Source organism: Leptonychotes weddellii, chromosome 12 (assembly GCF_054177405.1).
Source record: "Leptonychotes weddellii isolate Sample4059 chromosome 12, ASM5417740v2, whole genome shotgun sequence".
In the NCBI taxonomy this organism is placed as follows: Eukaryota; Metazoa; Chordata; class Mammalia; order Carnivora; family Phocidae; genus Leptonychotes; species Leptonychotes weddellii.
This window is the reverse complement of record NC_138380.1, coordinates 20,262,002-20,280,207: the sequence shown is the minus strand read 5'-3', so window position 1 is coordinate 20,280,207 and position 18,206 is coordinate 20,262,002. Positions and strand designations below refer to the sequence as shown.

Genomic DNA, 18,206 nt, shown 5'->3' with positions numbered 1-18,206 from the left:
AAGATTGTTATTTAAGAGTTTGTTGAAAGGGGATTGGATACATTACTAGGCCTTTTAATAGTTAATGTTGAATTTTTTTTTCTACTTTTCAGGGTTCTATTTATTTTTCCATACTGTGTTTTGCCCATATTACCTTCTTGTCCACAATTGAGGTGTATAGCAAGGCACTGTAAACAAAATTAAATGGCTCACAACAAATGGGGAAAATGTTTTCAAATTAATAACAGCAATTACAATTTATTGAGTATTTTTAATGTACCTATTTTCTGCTAAGCACTTTATATTTATAATTTTTACTTAATCATCACAATAACCCTATGATATATATGTTATTATTTGTGCTTTACAGATGTAGAAATTTGAGGGTTGAGAGCTTAAGTATTTTGTTCAAGATCACACAGTAAGTAGCAAACTAATGATTAATATTCTTAATATATAGGGCTCTCAAAAATCAATAAAAATAAGAACAGATGAATAACAAAGACCCAAAGATATGTTTGAATATGGATTAAATATTAGATGATATTAAGGAATTCTGATATTTTTGTAGGATGTGATCGTTGTACTGTAGTTATGTATGAGAATGCCCTTATTTTTCCAAGATGCATGCTGAAGTATTTACAAGTGTTGCAGTGTCTAAAATATACTTTAAGTGGGAATGCCTGGATGGCTCAGTCAGTTAAGCATCTACCTACAATCTCAGGGTCCTGGGATCAAGCCTGGGGTCAGGCTCCCTGCTCAGAGGGGAGTCTGCGTCTCCCTCTCCCTCTGCACTCCCCCCACCCGCCCCGCAGCTCACGCACACTCTCTCTCTCTCTCAAATAAGTGAAATCTTTAAAAATAATAATAAAATAAAATATACTTTAAGTGGTTAGCCCAAAAAATATTGTGTGTGTGTGTACAGATGGCAGATAATTATGCCAAAATGTTGACAATTATTGAATCTGGGTGGTGAGGGTAGAAGCATTTATTTTACTGTTCTTTACATCTTTCTGTATTTTTGAGTTTTTTCATTTAAATTCATATTTTTAAACACCCAAAGACAAAAGAGAAGACATAAATAGAAGGAGGAAGTACAACTGTCAAACAAAATTTTCAAAAAATAGGAATTAAAACAAAGCCACTTTACACGGTTTGGGTTGGCAAACATGAAAAAGATGTACGACTTGCAGTATTGGCATATCAAACAGGCAGTTTAAATTGGTGTAATTTTTTAGAGGGCAGATTGGCAACTATATAAAATGTGCCCCAAATGTACACTTTTTAACCCAGCTTCCTTTTGAAATTTTATCCTAAGGAAATAATTTATTAAATGAGCAAAGATGTATGTACAAGTGTATCAGTCACTGTACCCTTTATAGTATCTTTTAAAAATTGAGAATAACCTAAATGTTCAAAGATATGGGATTAGTTAGATAAATGATGGCTCATCCAGAGATAGGACTGCTACACTGCCATTAAATATAATGACATAGGTCTTTCTATTAACATTTTCAGATGGAGATGATGTATTAAGTGAACAAAGCAAGTTACAGAACCGTACATAGAGTTTGGTCCTACTTTAAAAGTAAATCTGCATTTTATACATGTTTATGGAATTGTTAAATGCAGAGGATTGTTGTAATTAACATTTGTATAATATAGCAGATTATTCTCAATAATTCTGACAGTAACCTTGAGATGTAGGCATATTATTATTTTCATTTTGCAAGAGAATACTAGCTCAGAGAGGTTAAGTGATTTGCTCCAGATTCCCCAACTTCTTTTTATTTTATTTTATTTTATTGTTATGTTAATCACCATGCATTACGTCATTAGTTTTTGATGTAGTGTTCCATGATTCATTGTTTGCGTATAACACCCAGTGCTCCATGCAGTAGTACGTGCCCTCCTTAGTACCCATCAGATTCCCCAACTTCTGAATAGTAGAGCCACTGTCGAGATTTGGGTTCAAGGTAATAGAGTATTATATCTCACAGAGGTTTGTCCAGGGTATTAAATATGGGGTTTCAAATTTAATTCAATAATTCAAATTTAATTTCATTTTCTTAGTCCTTGCCTCTTTTTCTAAAAGGGAACAAATAGGGCTACCTTCCAGTTCTCCACAGTCCTGTGCATACTTACTACAGGTGTACTTTTATTTGTATGATTATTTGATTAACATCTATCCCCAGCTAGATTGTGAGCTCTGAGATGGGAGGGACTGGATCTACTTTGTTCTCCATTATGCTCCCAGTACCACACATTGCCCCTGCCACGAGTAGTTAGTTGCGAATGAATAAAGCATCTTAAACATTTGTCAGCACTGAGCAATGCAGATTTGGTTTCTAAGTTCTAATCCTACATTGGATCTCAATTGAGACCTTGAGACGTAAAGAACTGTGAAGTTAGCTTGTGTCATTCTTTATAGTGCTTGTCCCAGTTTGTAATTATACTTTTATTTTTATGATAATATTTGTGTTTGTCTTCTCCACTAGATTGAAATATGCACAATAATGGGGCACTGTGATGGATAAATTTGATTTCCATTTTGTCCCCAGCTCTTCCTTAGTACAGTGGCTAGCATATAGGAAATGAATAATTATTTGGTTGATGGCTGGCTGGCTGGAGGAACTACTAGGTTCAGAGATCACATATGCCATGTCTATATTTGTAACGTGATGGAGTGAAGTAACCTAAAACTAGCTGAACTCTCAGAAAGGGCCTTTGACTTTAATGTAGAATGAGATTCCCTTATTCAGAAACTCAAGGTTTCTTTAAGTTGCTTGGGATCTAGCCTCTCAGATCTAATAGTCTTTGAAGTTTTTGTTTGTTTGTTTGTTTGCTTTTTAAAGATTTTATTTACTTATTTGTCAGAGAGAGAGAGCGCACACAAGCAGGGGGAGCAGCAGGCAGAGGGAGAAGCAGGCTCCCCGCTGAGCAGGGAGCCCAATGTGGGACTCGATCCCAGGACCCCAGGATCATGACCTGAGCTGAAGGCAGACGCCTAACCGACTGAGCCACCCAGGCATCTCTCTCTGCAGTTTAAAACCTATGTCTTCTTAAGCCTCAGCTTTTTAAAACAAAACAAACAACAACAACAACAACAAAAAAACAAGTTAAAAGACCTCCAGAACTCCATTGGGTGTTTTGGCCCTTTTGAATATCCTTCTTAGTTAAGGTGTGGCTCCCACCTAAAAGGCAGCATTATTTTTTTTTTTTAAGATTTTATTTATTTATTTGAGAGAGAGAATAAGAGAGAGAGAGAGAGCATGAGAAGGGAGAGGGTCAGAGGGAGAAGCAGACTCCCTGCTGGGCAGGGAGTCCGATGCGGGACTCGATCCTGGGACTCCAGGATCATGACCTGAGCCAAAGGCAGTGGCTTAACCAACTGAGCCACCCAGGCGCCCAAAAGGCAGCATTATTAATGTTTATACAAGCTAATTCAATTTTGCCCATGGGTTGGTATTAACTAGAGTGGACATATATAACTAAAACCTCCACATTTGTGAAAACTGTTTTTTTGTTTTTTTGGTTTTTTTAAGATTTTATTTATTTATTTGACAGAGAGAGACATATTGAGAGCAGGAACACAAGCAGGGGGAGTGGGAGAGGGAGAAGCAGGCTTCCCGTGGAGCAGGGAGCCCGATGTGGGACTCAATCCCAGGACCCTGGGATCATGACCTGAGCCGAAGGCAGACGCTTAACGACTGAGCCACCCAGGCGCCCGTGAAAACTGTTTTTAAGCTTTGATTTTTTGAGTAGTTTCCCCACATTGATTTTTCCTATATGTGGCTCGATGTCCTCATGTGTAAAATAAGGATAATACCCACCTCACTGGGGAGCAGTAGAAATTAATTAAAGTTGATTATCAGCCCCCTATATATGTTTATAGAGAGCTGGCATGAAAAGCATTGGCAAACGGTAGCTTTTTTTTAAGTTGCTGTGTCCCGAAGGCATGCTCTTGGCTTACTGCCATATCCCTCTTTTATAGGCTTGGTAGGAATAGGCCTAGAAATATTTTGTTGAGGAACAGAGAGAGAATTTCCATCCTTTTCCAAAAGAATTTCAGGAGTTTCTGGAGGTGGAGCTCTTTCCTCGGAGTCAATAATCCGTAGCATTTAGATGGGGATACACTGGCTATGACTAACGAGTTCTGCAGGTGCAGAAATTAGTCACAGGCACAGAGGCGAGAGGTAGCTCTGGGGTTGTCACTGGCTTCTTTAAAATCATGCTTCAGTCTTTAATTCTACTTTCCCAGTAGATGAGTGGACTCTGGAGTTGGTTGTGATTTCTTGTTCTAAGTCACTCAGTTTTTTATATAGGTTTTTTAAAATGTCTTCAAGTTACAGGAAATGTGGAAGCATATTTTAAAAAATAGTAAAGTAAAAAATACCATATGATTTCCTCATATGCGGAACTTAAGAAAGAAAACAAATGAACAAAGAAAAAGACAAACCAGGAAACAGACTCTTAGCTATAGAGAACAAATTGGTGGTCACCAGAGGGGAGGTGGATGGGGGATGAGTGAAATAGGTGATGGGGATTAAAGAGAGTATTTATCATGATGAGCATTGAGTAATGTCTAGAATTGTTGAATCACTATATTGTACACCTGAAACTAACAGAACACTGTATGTTAAATATACTGGAATTAAAATTTTAAAAAATAGTGAAGTAAAAATTTTTTTATTTACATACTCAACAAATAACTAACACTGTTAGATACAAAATATGAGATAAGGAATCCATCTAAGTCCTTTGAGGTTTCAAGGTCTAAAACCAGGGATCCAGGGGGTGAGAGGAAAATTGGAGGTCTGGACTGAGGCGGGGGAGAAAAGAGGCTGACCTTGGGGCTGGAGAGAGAACAGGGTGAAAGCCAACAGAGCTTTATGGGCCACAGCAGGTGTCCTGGCTCAGTGCCAGATGTCCTTCAGGCTCATGGGTCTGAGGGCATCTCTGCACAGGGGCGTCTTTTTGTTACATATCTCAGATGACAACGTATTTTTAATCTCAGAGAAGCACACAGGTAAGAAAAAATGTTTTGATCTTTTCATGGCACCTTTCTGAAGACTGCTCTTTTCTCCAGAAAGGCTTCAGCTATACAAAAGAATTATGGTATCTTGTCTGGGACTGTTTTTGCAACCTGACTAAGGGCCCATTGATACTACAGTGGTAGCAGCCAATTCCAGAATCCTGAGCAAGCACATTCTGTGCCCAGAACTCTTAAGGGCTCTCATAAACACCCTAAACACTCCACCTCTGGCAATTACGAGAATGTTTGTTATTATAACATCTGCACGTGTCTGATATATGTGAACTGTTTCATAACACCTGTTAAGTAATGATAGTGGTGTCACACACTAGTTGTATATGGTATATATAAGAACGTAAGTGATCATTTCATTTTATAGGAATTTAAAGGAGTAAGAATTATGGCAAGAAAACTTAGGAATTTTTCTTAAAGGGAGTGGAAATTGAGTTGGGCCGTGAAAGATGGATAAGTTTTTGATAGGAAGCAGAATTAAAGGCCCAGAGGTAGAAGAGAACTTGGCTCGCTGCAAAAGTTAGTGAGGAAACTGGCCAGCTAGGAGGGTGCCATTCGCATTGTCTCCAGGGCTGGGCAGGCACAACTGTATCTGGCCCTGTTGGAGGAGTATTGGCAAAGTGGGGAATAATTAGAAAGGTGGAAATGCTAGACTAAGAAGTTTGGACTTCATCCTATGAGAAGTGGAAACTGTAGAAGTGGTTTTGAGAAAAAAGACAATGATAGCAAAGTGGCTGAACATACAGGCTTTGGAACTAGATAAAAATTAGTTTAATTTGTGGCCATATTACTGTGTACTAGCTATATGATTTGGAGAAGTCACTTAAGTTTATTAAGCCTTGTTTTTCTTAGCTGCACAATGGGTATACTAATATTTTCCTTATAGAATTACGTGAGGGTTCATTGAGATAATATACACAGTGCTTGACACATAGTAAGTGTTCAGTAAATTGTATTTGATTGTCATAAATCAGTGTTTCAGAAATTTATTTATTTATTTTCATACAGCCGCCAAAGGGGCTCAGATATTTTTTTATATACCTTTTTTTTTTTTTTTTTAAGTAATCTCTACACCCAACGTGAGGCTTGAACTCACGACCCCGAGATCAAGAGTCTCATGCTCCACTGACTGAGCCAGCCAGGCGCCCCGGGGCTCAGCTATTTTATAAATGGCAGTGGTATATAGGATGAATTGGGGGAAGAGAGACTGGTAGGCAGACTAGCTGATTTTGTTTTTAAGTGATTTTTAACTTTGTAAAACCAGTTAGTTGACAGTGACATTGGTATGAAATAACAAAGGCTTAAGCTGTGGTTTTTGAAGTTGGAAAAACAAATGTCTATGTCATCAGATCTATGTCATTATCACTTACAAGATGAACCATTATTTATGTACCATGAAGACTGAAAAAACATTGACAAACTCTGGCACAGTGCTGATCACTTAGAATTTTTATTTTATACTTATTGAAAGAGCTCTTTCAAGCTTATTTAGACATAGATTTTAATTGTATTGCATTTTATATAGTACCAAAAAAGGAAAGTGAAAGTGAAATAAATTGATATTCCTAAAACTGAGTTCCTCACTTTCACAGCCCAGTGCTTCTGAATAACTTCTTGTTGCCAAGTCATCATCGTCTGTGACATTTCATGTAATATTGTCCTCTGTGCCATCAAGAGCACGAGTAATGCTGCATGGCTTCAAAGAGTGCTCTGCTATTGTCTCTAGACTTTTTTCCAAGCTGTGACAAGTTGGATGCTGGTGCTTCTTGATCTTACCAGAAAGATCACTGGGGAGATTATCTAACTGCAACCAAGACTCACATTCCTTTCTCAAATGGTTTGTTGATTGAAAAGGCAAGGGATCGGGGCGCCTGGGTGGCTCAGTCAGCTAAGCGTCTGCCTTCGGCTCAGGTCATGATCCCAGGGTCCTGGGATAGAGCCCCGCATCGGGCTCCCTGATCAGTGGGGAGCCTCCTTCTCCCTCTCCTCCCCACTCGTGCTCTCTCTCGCTATCTCTCTCTCTCTCAAATAAATAAATAAAATCCTCCCCCCCCAAAAAAAGGCAAGGAATCACAGTCATGCTCCCAGAGAGAACAGCCACCACGTTCACAGGTCTACAGCCTGTGACAGCTGTGCCTCAAGTTGCCTCATCCACAGCAATTTTAAGATGTATCCCAATTTCAGAGGACTGATAAATGTGAAAGAATATGCATCTCAGAATTGATAAGTCAGAACAAACTGAAGCACTAGCTTGGTCATTCTGGGAAACTTTACTGAGCAACCTTAAAAACACTGTGGTCACAGCTGAAGTTATTCTGTTGTAAATTACTTGGAGGAATGCTCTACCAGCAATTTTTTTTTTTTTTGAAACTCACGGTATTTTTAAGTCATTATATAGCACTGATAAGTTTAGCCAAATGCCTAGATATGAATTCCTAGAATTTTACTGATCCATAAAAATGGCCAGAATTGTTTGAAACTAGCTAATGTAATAGTAATAATCTAATGATTTCCTGTCTTTGAATACCAGGTATTTCCAGCATAGTGAAATTTATTTTTATACTATTTTCATTCACTCTTACTATGGGCCTACATACTGATATAATGATTTAACCTGATATATTAAAGTTCAAAGACCAGAACTTAGGCTTATAAGATGCGGTTTTTCTCTGGGCTGGTAGCATAAAAACTCTACATAGGTTACAGAAACCTAGAAAGCAGAAAATATAAATCCTTAAAGTTGGCATGGCAACACCAGCTGTTTATGTTACAGTAAATATATTGGCAATGATTTTTGAAACTTTCTTTTTTGTGTTAGAAACCAGGCTACCACTGAATCTCTGGGATGATAATGATTAAACATGTTTGTACTATTTTTCTTTCATCCCCTTCATTGTTGACCTATTTGGAAGGTTCTGTCACTGCAAAAGTTGTACTTCATAGCCAACAGTAATTTTTACTTTCTACATGCTTGAGATGGAGTATGGGAATCTTTCTTTTTTAATCCTCATAATGAGATACTTCTAAGAAAGTTTGTCCTGATTGAGAGTCCAGTCTGGAGCAGAAAACCCAGGACTTGAACATTGTCGTAATTTTTGGATACCTCATTTTCTCTTTCCTTTTTTTTCTAAGATAATGGCTTGATCCCTGAAAGCAAGTTAGTTTCCTATCCCATCTTGTTATATTTCCATAATTTCATGGCTTCTTTGTTATCCCCTAAGGTGTCCTTATCCCATTGTGTATTCTTGTAAGTGAATGAGCCCATTATTGGTGGTTGTAGGATCCCGTGTCTGCCTACTGTTTCTGCTCATCATGGAGGAATGTGTGCATGTACAAATGTGCTGCTGTTAAGTTCTCTGTCTCTGGAGAGACCTTTCACTGGTAGTGGAAGGAAAGGAGTCAGAACAATGATACCTGGTTCAGACCTGGGCATGTCGGAGCTACAGAGACATCATGGATTCAAAGGTTACCTCTGTCACCAGGGAGGACCAGAAAGGAGGAGGGCTAGACCCGCGGGCCTCTCTCTGGCCCTGGGCCTTGCTGATAGTGGTACCTCTGATACACAGCTACAGTATACACTGCTTGTTTTTCCCTCCGATGCCTTTCAGGCCAGCCTCTCGAGCACTTGAATCACCTGTTGGGTAGTCTGGCCTTGCAGGAAAGTAGTGGCAGTTTCAGATAGGTTGCCTGGAGTTTTAGAGACATAAGTCGTTGGTGATCTTGGGAGTGATTTTGGTGGTGAACTGCCACAGCTAGGTTTTATCAGGTGGCCCAGGAAACGCATTCCTATTAGATCTGGAACCCGTAATGGGGTTGGCGTTGAAAGGGAAAACGTGATTTTAACCAAGAAGCAGTATTTCTGTAGAACTTCCCCCTGGCTCCTTTCTGCTGTTATTACCTGCAATTTCATCATCTTTTCACTTTAATTCTGTACAGTGTGATATCTTTGGGGCCAGCGGGTATTTTTATCTGCTAGTTGTAGAAGTGTTTGCTCTTAAGCCTGTGCTGTGGCTGAGGGAGGCAGCCCCACCCCCTCTCCGGTTGCTTGGCACCAACTCTCCCTGCTTGTTGGGCATCTTGTTTACTGCTGCCCTTAATTCCCTGCAGGTGCGTAAGTACAAGAGCATGATCCTGGAAGACCTGGAGTCTGCCCTGGCAGAACACGCCCCTGCGCCACAGGAGGTTAACTCCGAGCTGCCACCTCTCACCATCGATGGAATTCCAGTCTCTGTGGACAAAATGACCCAGGTAAGGGGCGGGAAGTGAGGAGGAGACAGAAAGACAAGTGGCCCGGGTGTGGGCGGGCCTCGGATCACACTTCTCAGTTCTGTGCTCGGTGATACCAGCGGAGAGAGATACAGGCTGGGTTCTGACAGCAAGGCAGTAGCAGCCTTGGGGAAGAGAATGTAGTGTCAGAAGAATGCTCTCCTCCTTGGTTGGCAGTTCTTTCCTTTCACTTGGGCCGTTGGGTTAGATAAACTTGTAGCTCAGAATTGGTTTGCTTGGACAGGTGACTGTTTGGACTTTGATCAGTCACCATCAAGCAGGGCAAGTAAACTGTTAGTCTTTTGGGCTAAGTTGCTCCTCTTTCCATGTAAATTCTGAATACCACCATACTGTCACCAAGGAAGGTTCCCCTTTCTAGGGAATAAGAATGGAAAACTCAGAAGGACACCCTTCTGAGTCATTGCTTCTCTCCTCTTGCTTTGATGAGGGAAATCCTCAGGAATTTTGCTGAGGTGGTCCGTCTCAGCTTTGAAAGTGATAGCTTGATCAAGATCAAATGCCCTTTTTATAACATATTTTCCTACCTTATTTCTTTATTAATGTACTCTTCTCTTGCTAAATCCAGTTGTGCATTTTCTTTCCTTATCTTATTCAGTCTTCCAGCAGCATTTGACACAGTTGATTATTCCTTCCTTTAAAACACTTCCTGCTCTCTGTGTCTGACCCCACACTCTCCGAATGTCCTCCCACCTCACGGTGCTCCTTCTCCGCTCTTCCGCTGGCTCTTCCTCCTGTTCTCAGTGACCAGTATTGGCATGTCTGTATCTTTAGTTTCTTTCCAAGTGGTCTCATCTGGCCCGTGGGCTTTATGTCCCTTCTATATCCTGTTTACAGCCCAGCTTACAGCACTCACTCTGAGTGCTCCACCAGCCCCACTGTCCGTCTGGTCGCTTAAGTGCTGGCATAGGAGCAACGCTTTGTTTCCCTGTTTCGCCCTCACTCCGCGTCGTCTCAGTTCAGCTCTGAGATGTGCCCTGAATCTGACCATTCTCCTCAGTTCCTGTCACCACCCTCGCCCAAGCCCAGTATCTCTCACGTAGAGACTATTTCATTTGATCGATTCTATTGCTCTCCTTCTTGCTACTCTTGCCCCGCTGTAGTCCATACTTCACGGAACCACTAGAGGTTTTTTCCAAAACTTAAATCCACTCATATCACCGCCTTATTTAAGCCCTTTAATGGCTTTCCACTATTCCTAGAATCAAATTCAGACTCTGCCATGGCCTCTGAAGCCCTGTAAAATCCGAGAATCCAACCTCTTCCAGTTCCATTCTTCAGTCTCTCCCTCAGTCACTGTGCTCTGGCCACCCTGGCCCTCTTTTTGTCCAACACTCCAAGCCCATTCTTTCGCGTTGGCTATTTCCTCTGCCTGAAACGTTGTTCTCCCAGATCATTACATGCGTAACCTTATCCTAATCGAAATCTAGCTCAGACGTCACCTCCTGAGACAAGCCTTTCTTGATTATCCCATCTAATGGAGCTTCTCCTTGCTACCAAGTCACTGCCTAACACATCCCCTATTTTACTGTCTTGGAAACACTGATTACTACCTGAAATTATCTTATTCATTAACATTTATACTTACCTGGGATCTCTCTAGCTAGAATTTGAGAGCAGGGATTTAGTTTCTATTCTTTACTGCCATCTACTACAGCTCCCGGCACCCAAATAACCTCTGAATTCTAAATAATAGTATCTGTTCAATAGATGACCTAAGAGTCAGAGTAAAACAAATTCAGCATGGTAGTTACCTGCATTGGAAGTCTTCCGAGTACGTGTTCACAGGCTGTAGACATTGACGCTGCTACTCAGGAGGTGGCCCTTTTTTTCCTACTGAGTCTGAACCTGTAGTTTGGTCTAAAGCCATACAATATTTTATAAAGCTACATTGTGATCGTTTGCTTGTTGGATTCAGAGATCTTTCTGTGAATATTTAAAGAATATCTAAATAATGGCTCAAAAAGGAAAGCATTATCTATACTTTTTTCCTGTCACTTCATACCTATTATTCTGTTCTTAAGACCATTCTGACTAATTAAAGAAAACATAAGGTGAAAAAAATTTTTTTTACCTGATTGATGTGAAGAATCTTCTCTGTACCTCAGATATAAGGTATCTATAAAGTTAACTAAGCTTCTGATTAAGAATACTGTGTTAGGCATGTGAGGCATTATGCCCTCTCCTGTGATGGGCATTTTTTCCTTCTTTGTCACATTTGGTGTATTAGGTTGAAATAATCTGAGGTTTTGATTATATCAAATCATCATGGACAAGTTTCATGTTATGAAACTTGGCTTATGGCCTCAGAAGTCATAGCAAACAGTTTAATTTTCATGTTGGAGGTAAAACATTTGTAACTGTGCTGTTTCCTATTCTTGTGAAACATACACTCGGGAGAGCCTTGTGTAGTGATGGATCCAAGGGAAGCTGATACTCAAGTCAGGGATCAGACTCAGAGGTACTTTTTTGGGGGCATGCATTTTCTTTATCGTCCTACGTTCCCTCCTTTCCCTTCTCACCACAGATCATGACCAAAAAGTAATACGTAACAAATAAAACACATGGTGAGGAGGAGTGAGTAGGGTGATGAAAAACCCAGGTCCTAATTAAATGGGAATTTCTGAGTATTTGGATCCTGGGTTTTCTACCCCGGATCTTTTTTTTCCTCAGTTGTTTTCCTCAGATCCTTGTTATTAATGTGAGCCAGTTACCTTTTTTCCTAATTGATCCCAAAACCTTTCATTATTAATGATAGTAAAAGCAGGGTGTTATTTCAGACTAAACCTAGGTAGGAGAGGGAATGGGAATACAAGCATTTTAACACCCTGTCAATAGAAATGTGCAGTGGCATGATCTTTCCAGAAAGCAGGGTGGCAGTGCGTATCAAAATTTAACATGTGTATGTCATGCCTACCAAGTGAGCAAAGATATATGTTCATGGCACTGTTTATAATAGGAAAATCTGGGAACAAAGTGCTTGAATAAATTATAGTAGTGATGTTTAGAATTTACATGAGATGAGCAGCTCCCAAAAGAGACCAGAAATTTACTATTCAGTGAAATATTAGACACCAAAAATGCCGACTTGTTCTGTATTGCAATGGGATAGAGAGTTCCAGTAGTTTTTAACTGTTTGTAAAATAATATTTCTTATGTACTCTAATTCTAGTGCTTTATTTAGTACTTTGTTTAATGCTTTATATTTTGTTTCTTTGGGAGAGGGCTAGATTTTTTTTTCAGGGAATACATAATTGAGTTAATCAATTTCATTTGTTTAAAACATGCACACAAAACTTGCCTCTGTTTGTTGCGTGTGTGTAAAACTTCAGAGAGATGTAAATCTATTTACTGTAAAACCAAAATATTAACAGCGATTATCTATGCATGGTGGTATTATGGGTGATTTTCATTTTATTTGTCTAATAAACACGAATTACTTTTATAACCATAGAAACACAAAAAATATATTCATATTTATATTAAACTAGAATTTTTTTAAGTACAAGTTTGTTGAACTTTATGTTTGGGTGAAGATGTCAACAACTTTTTCTTTCTCTTATTTTTCTCTTCTATAGCTACTATGTTTTGGAAGGCACACTACTAAGTTATTCACAGGGGTATCTCATTTAATCCTTGCCCTCCAGAGTATATATATAATTCCTCTTTCATAGTCAAGGAAGCAGAGCTCATATATGATCAGTAGCGATAAAGGACCAAGGAAATTTAATTGGACACCAATTCTAGAATTCAGACCAAATGGGTAATTCATGACTTCCTTGAAGTGATAAAATTCCAAAAGTACACTGTAACAGAGTTGGATTTGGGTTAACCAGACAGCTCTATTAATCGCCTTATCTGCACTGAATGCAACAGAGATGACTAATGTTTATATGGATGATCCTAACTCACAAACATAATTCTATATGCTATCCTAAAATGAGTTCTCAGTCATCCCAAGAGTAAATTATATTTGATATTGTTCAGTGTTATGTGTTCCATTATTTTAATTCTTTACAAATTTGAGAATTAGCCTGGTTTTTTAGAGTTGGAAGGTCTAGTCTCTAGTCCCAATCCTACCACATATAGCCTTGGTTCCCAGTTTCATCTTCTGAAAATGAGAATAATATATGCCCTCCTACTTTATGGAGTCAGAGGAAGAAAAAATGAGGTATTATATGGGAAAGCGCTTTGAAAATGAAGGCATCACCCAAAGATAGTATTACCAATTATCAATACTGTTTATATTACCTATATTAACTTTTGAGTAACCTGAACATACCATTTCTCACTCGTTTTTCACTTACAGAAAGTTAGTGAACCTGGAATTTTTATTTGGCTCAGCAATGAAGTGGGACAATACAGGTGACAATATATTGAAAAATCGAGACATAAAGAGAGGAAGCAATTTATGAAGCAAGTTAGTAACAAACAGCAATGGAATTAAAGGGTCGAGTCCATATTGCCAGTGCTTTCTCTCTCTCCCTCTCTCTCTCTCTTTCTGTAAAACTATGTTGTGATCATCACTCAGGTTGAGTATTTCAGCTAATCTACACTAAACATTTACTGCTTTATTTTTATTTTTTTTAAAATGTTATTTATTTATTTGACAGAGAGAGACACAGCAAGCGAGAGAGGGAACACAAGCAGGGGGAGCGGGAGAGGGAGAAGCAGGCTTCCCGCAGAGCAGGGAGCCCGATGCGGGGCTCGATCCCAGGACCCCGGGATCATGACCTGAGCCGAAGGCAGACGCCCAACGACTGAGCCACCCAGGCGCCTAACATTTACTGTTTTAAAGGAATTTCTTGACTTGCTCTAACAACTATCACAGTTGTCACCTACACAAATTGAAATTACGTGTGATAGAATATCTTAAGTTCTATGTGAACTAAATGCTCTGATTCTTTTAGGAAACAGCTCTGTAGTTTTGGTTTTTGTTGTTTCTTATTAATTTTTGGTTTTGGTACAGGTATAATACTATGTTAGTAAATAGAATGTTTACATAAACATTTACTTAAAAACAGAAACTATTATAAATATATCTTGATCCTGATGAAGTCTTGTGTGTGTGTGTGTGAAAAAATACATAGCTCTAATATTTTTTAGTGCTAAAATGAAAACTTGCATTTCTAGGCACCTTTAAGAATAGTGACTAGAGGCACACCTGGGTGGCTCAGTCATTAAGTGTCTGCCTTCGGCTCAGGTCATAATCCTGGGATCCTGGGATCCTGGGATCGAGCCCCGCATCGGGCTCCCTGCTTCACGGGAAGCCTGCTTCTCCCTCTCCCACTCCCCCTGCTTGTGTTTCTTTGATCGCTGTGTCTCTCTCTGTCAAATAAATAAATAAAATTTTTTAAAAAAAAAAGAATAGTGGCTAGAACTTATCCCATATCTGCCTGCCTCCTGGCTATGAGTTGAAGGAAGTTGAGATAAGGCTTAGCAGAAGAAATCATTAATTTAGTGTAGATTCTGCAACCCCGGAGTTAATGAAATCATCTTTTTCAGAGATTTTGAAAGCCAGGTTAGCAAAATTTTATAGGATACTTCAGACCAGAAACCAGAGAATGGGCTAAATTGTGCTTCTCAAACTTCAGTGTTCATAAGAATTACCTGAGAGTCTTGTCATTTAAATTCAGACTGTGAATCAGTTGGTCTTGAGTGGAACCCGAGAATCTCCCTTGTAGCAAGATCCCAGGTGATGCCAGTGGTGCTACTAATTACCAGACTACACTTTGAATTTAGGAATTACATCATTGCTTGAAGAGTCTTTAAGCAATGATTATGATTTTGCTGGTGGGAAATCAGTGCTGCTCTTTACCACACTTGAGTCCAATAGGATTCTCTTGTTCTTGGGAAGTTGTAAATCTTCTTGGAATTTGTCTTAGAAGAGATCCAGGCAAAGATTATAGTTATAGAAGAAACATCTCTGGAAAGACCAGTCCAGGATTATTGGTTAAAATTCAGTCCTTTTTGAGACAAAGAAGGCACTACATAATGATAAAGGGATAAAATCAGAAATTAAGAGAAGTAACAACTGACACCATAGAAATATAAAGAATTGGGGCTCCTGGGTGGCTCATCGTTAAGCGTCTGCCTTTGGCTCAGGTCATGATCCCAGGGTCCGGGGATCGAGCCCCACATCGGGCTCCCTGTTCCGTGGGAAGCCTGCTTCTCTCTCTCCCACTCCCCCTGCTTGTGTTCTGCTCTTGCTATCTCTCTGTCAAATAAATAAAATCTTTAAAAAAAAAAAGAAATATAAAGGATTATAAGAGCATATTGTGAAAAATTATGTGCCAGTAAATTGGACAACCTAAAAAAAAATGGTAAATTCCTAGAAACATATACTCTTCCAAAAATTGAATCAGCAAGAAATAGAAAATCTGAACAGACCAGTTACTAGTAATGAAACTGAATTGTAAAAAAACAAAAAACAAAAACAGAAAATTTCCGGGGCACCTGGCACTTGGCTGGCTCAGTCAGAAGAGCATGTGACTCTTACCCTCGGGGTCCTGAGTTCAAGCCCCACGTTGGATGTGGAGATTACATAAACAAACAAACAAACACACTTAAATAATAACAAATAAAACAAAAAACAAAAAACTCCCAACAAACAGGAGTCTAGGACCAGATGTCTTCACAGGTGAATTCTACCAAACATTTAAAGAAGAGTTGATATCTGTTCTCAAACTATTCCAAAAAATAAAGGAGGAAGAGAAATTTTCAAATTCATTCTGTGAGGCCAGCATTACCGTGATATCAAAACCAGAAAAAGACACCACAAAAAAGAAAACTGTAGGCCAATATCGCTGATGCACATAGGTGTAAAAATCCTCAACAAAATATTAGCAAACTGAATTCAACAGTACATTTAAGAAAAAGATCTTTCACCATGATCAAATGGGATTTATTCCAAGAATGCAAGAGTGGTTCAATATTCACAAATAAATCAATGTGATATATCATATTAACAAGAGGAAGGTTAAAAACCATATGATTATCTCATGAGATACATAAAAAGTATTTGACATAATACAACATCTGTTCATGATAAAACGTTCAACATACTGCATTTACCATACCTCAACATAATAAAGGCCGTATATGAAAAGTCCACAACTAACATCATATGCTCAGTGGTGAAAAACTGAGAACTTTTCCTCTAAGACCAGGAACAAGACAAGGATGTCCACTCTTACCACTTTTATTCAGCTTAGTACTGGAAGTCTTAGCCACAGCAGTCAGACAAGAAAAAGAAATAAAAGGCATCCAATTGATAAGGAAGAAGTAAAACCCCATCACTATTTGCAGATGACATGGTACTATATATAGAAAACTTAAATACTCCACCAAAAAACTATTAGAACTGATAAATCAGTTCAGTAAAGTTGCAGGATACAAAATTAATATACAGAAATTTGTTGCTTTCTATACACTAATAACAAAGTAGAAGAAAGAGAAATGAAGAAAACAATTCCATTTACAATTGCACCAAAAAGAATAAAATACTTAGGAATAAACTTAACCAAAGAGGTGAAAGACCTATACTCAGAAAACTGTAAGATATCGATGAAAGAAATTGAAGACAACATAAACAAATGGAAAGATATTCTATGCTCATGGATTGGAAGAATTAATATTAAGGAGTGCCTGTCTGGCTCAGTCGGTAGAGCATGCAACTCTTAATCTCAGGATCATGAGTTCAAGCCCCACATTGGGTGTGGAGCCTACTTAAAATTTAAAAATTAATTAATTAATTAATATCATTAAAATTTCCATACTTCCCAAAGCAATCTACAGATTCAGTGCAATCCCTATCAAAATTCTAGCAACATTATTCACAGAATTAGAACAAAGAATCCTAAAACTTGTATGGAATCACGAAAGACCCCAAATAGCCAAAGCAATCTTGAGAGAGAAGAACATAGCTGGAAGTATCACAAATCCAGATTTCAAAATACACTACAAAGCTATAGTAATCAAAACAGTATGGTAGTGGCACAAAAATAGGCACAAAGATCAATAGAACAGAATAAAGAGCCCAGAAATAAATCCATTTTATGGTCCGTTAATCTATGACCACAGAAGCAAGAATATACAGTGGGGAAAAGATACTCTCATCAAAAAATGGTATTGGGGGGGCGCCTGGGTGGCTCAGCCATTGAGCATCTGCCTTCGGCTCAGATCATGATCCCAGGGTCCTGGGATCGAGCCCCACATCAGGCTCCCTCCTCAGCGGGAAGCCTGCTTCTCCCTCTCACAACCCCCCTCCTTGTATTCCCTCTCTCGCTGTCTCTCTCTGTCAAATAGATAAATAAAATCTTTAAAAAAAAAAAAGATGGTATTGGGAAAACTGGACAGCTACATGCAAAAGAATAAACTTGACTGGGGCGCCTGGGTGGCTCAGTCCTTAAGCGTCTGCCTTCGGCTCAGGTCATGATCCCAGGGTCCTGGGATTGAGCCCCGCATCCGGCTCCCTGCTTGGTGGGAGGTCTGCTTCTCCCTCTCCCACTTCCCCTGCTTGTGTTCCCCCTCTCACTGTGTCTCTCTGTCAAATAAATAAAATCTTTAAAAAAAAAAAAGAAGAATGAAACTTGACCACTTACTTTCACCATACATAAAAATAAAACTCAAAATGGATTAAAGACCTAAACGGGAGACCTGAAACCATAGAACTCTTAGAAGAAAACATAGGCAGTGATCTCTTGGACATTGCCTTTGCAACATATTTATGGATATGTCCTTTCAGGCAAGGAAAACAAAGCAGAAATAAACTATTGGGACTATGCCAGAATAAATATATTTTGCACAGCAAATGGTCAACAAAACCAAAGGCAGCCTATTGAATATGAGAAGATATTTACAGATGATATAGCTGTTATGGGGTTAATATCCAAAA

The 18,206-nt window shown here is 39.0% G+C and overlaps 1 protein-coding gene across 7 annotated transcripts in view; it reads left to right on the top strand.

Annotated features, from left to right (window-relative positions):
• Nucleotides 1–18,206, top strand: part of NRF1 (nuclear respiratory factor 1) — a 131,359-nt gene that overhangs the window by 55,174 nt on the left and 57,979 nt on the right. For all 7 annotated transcript variants that reach the window (XM_031023653.2, XM_031023651.2, XM_031023648.2 and 4 more), the window contains exon 5: nucleotides 9,134–9,274. In XM_031023653.2, the coding sequence (XP_030879513.1) occupies nucleotides 9,134–9,274 (141 nt within the window). The remainder of the gene's footprint in view (nucleotides 1–9,133; nucleotides 9,275–18,206) is intronic.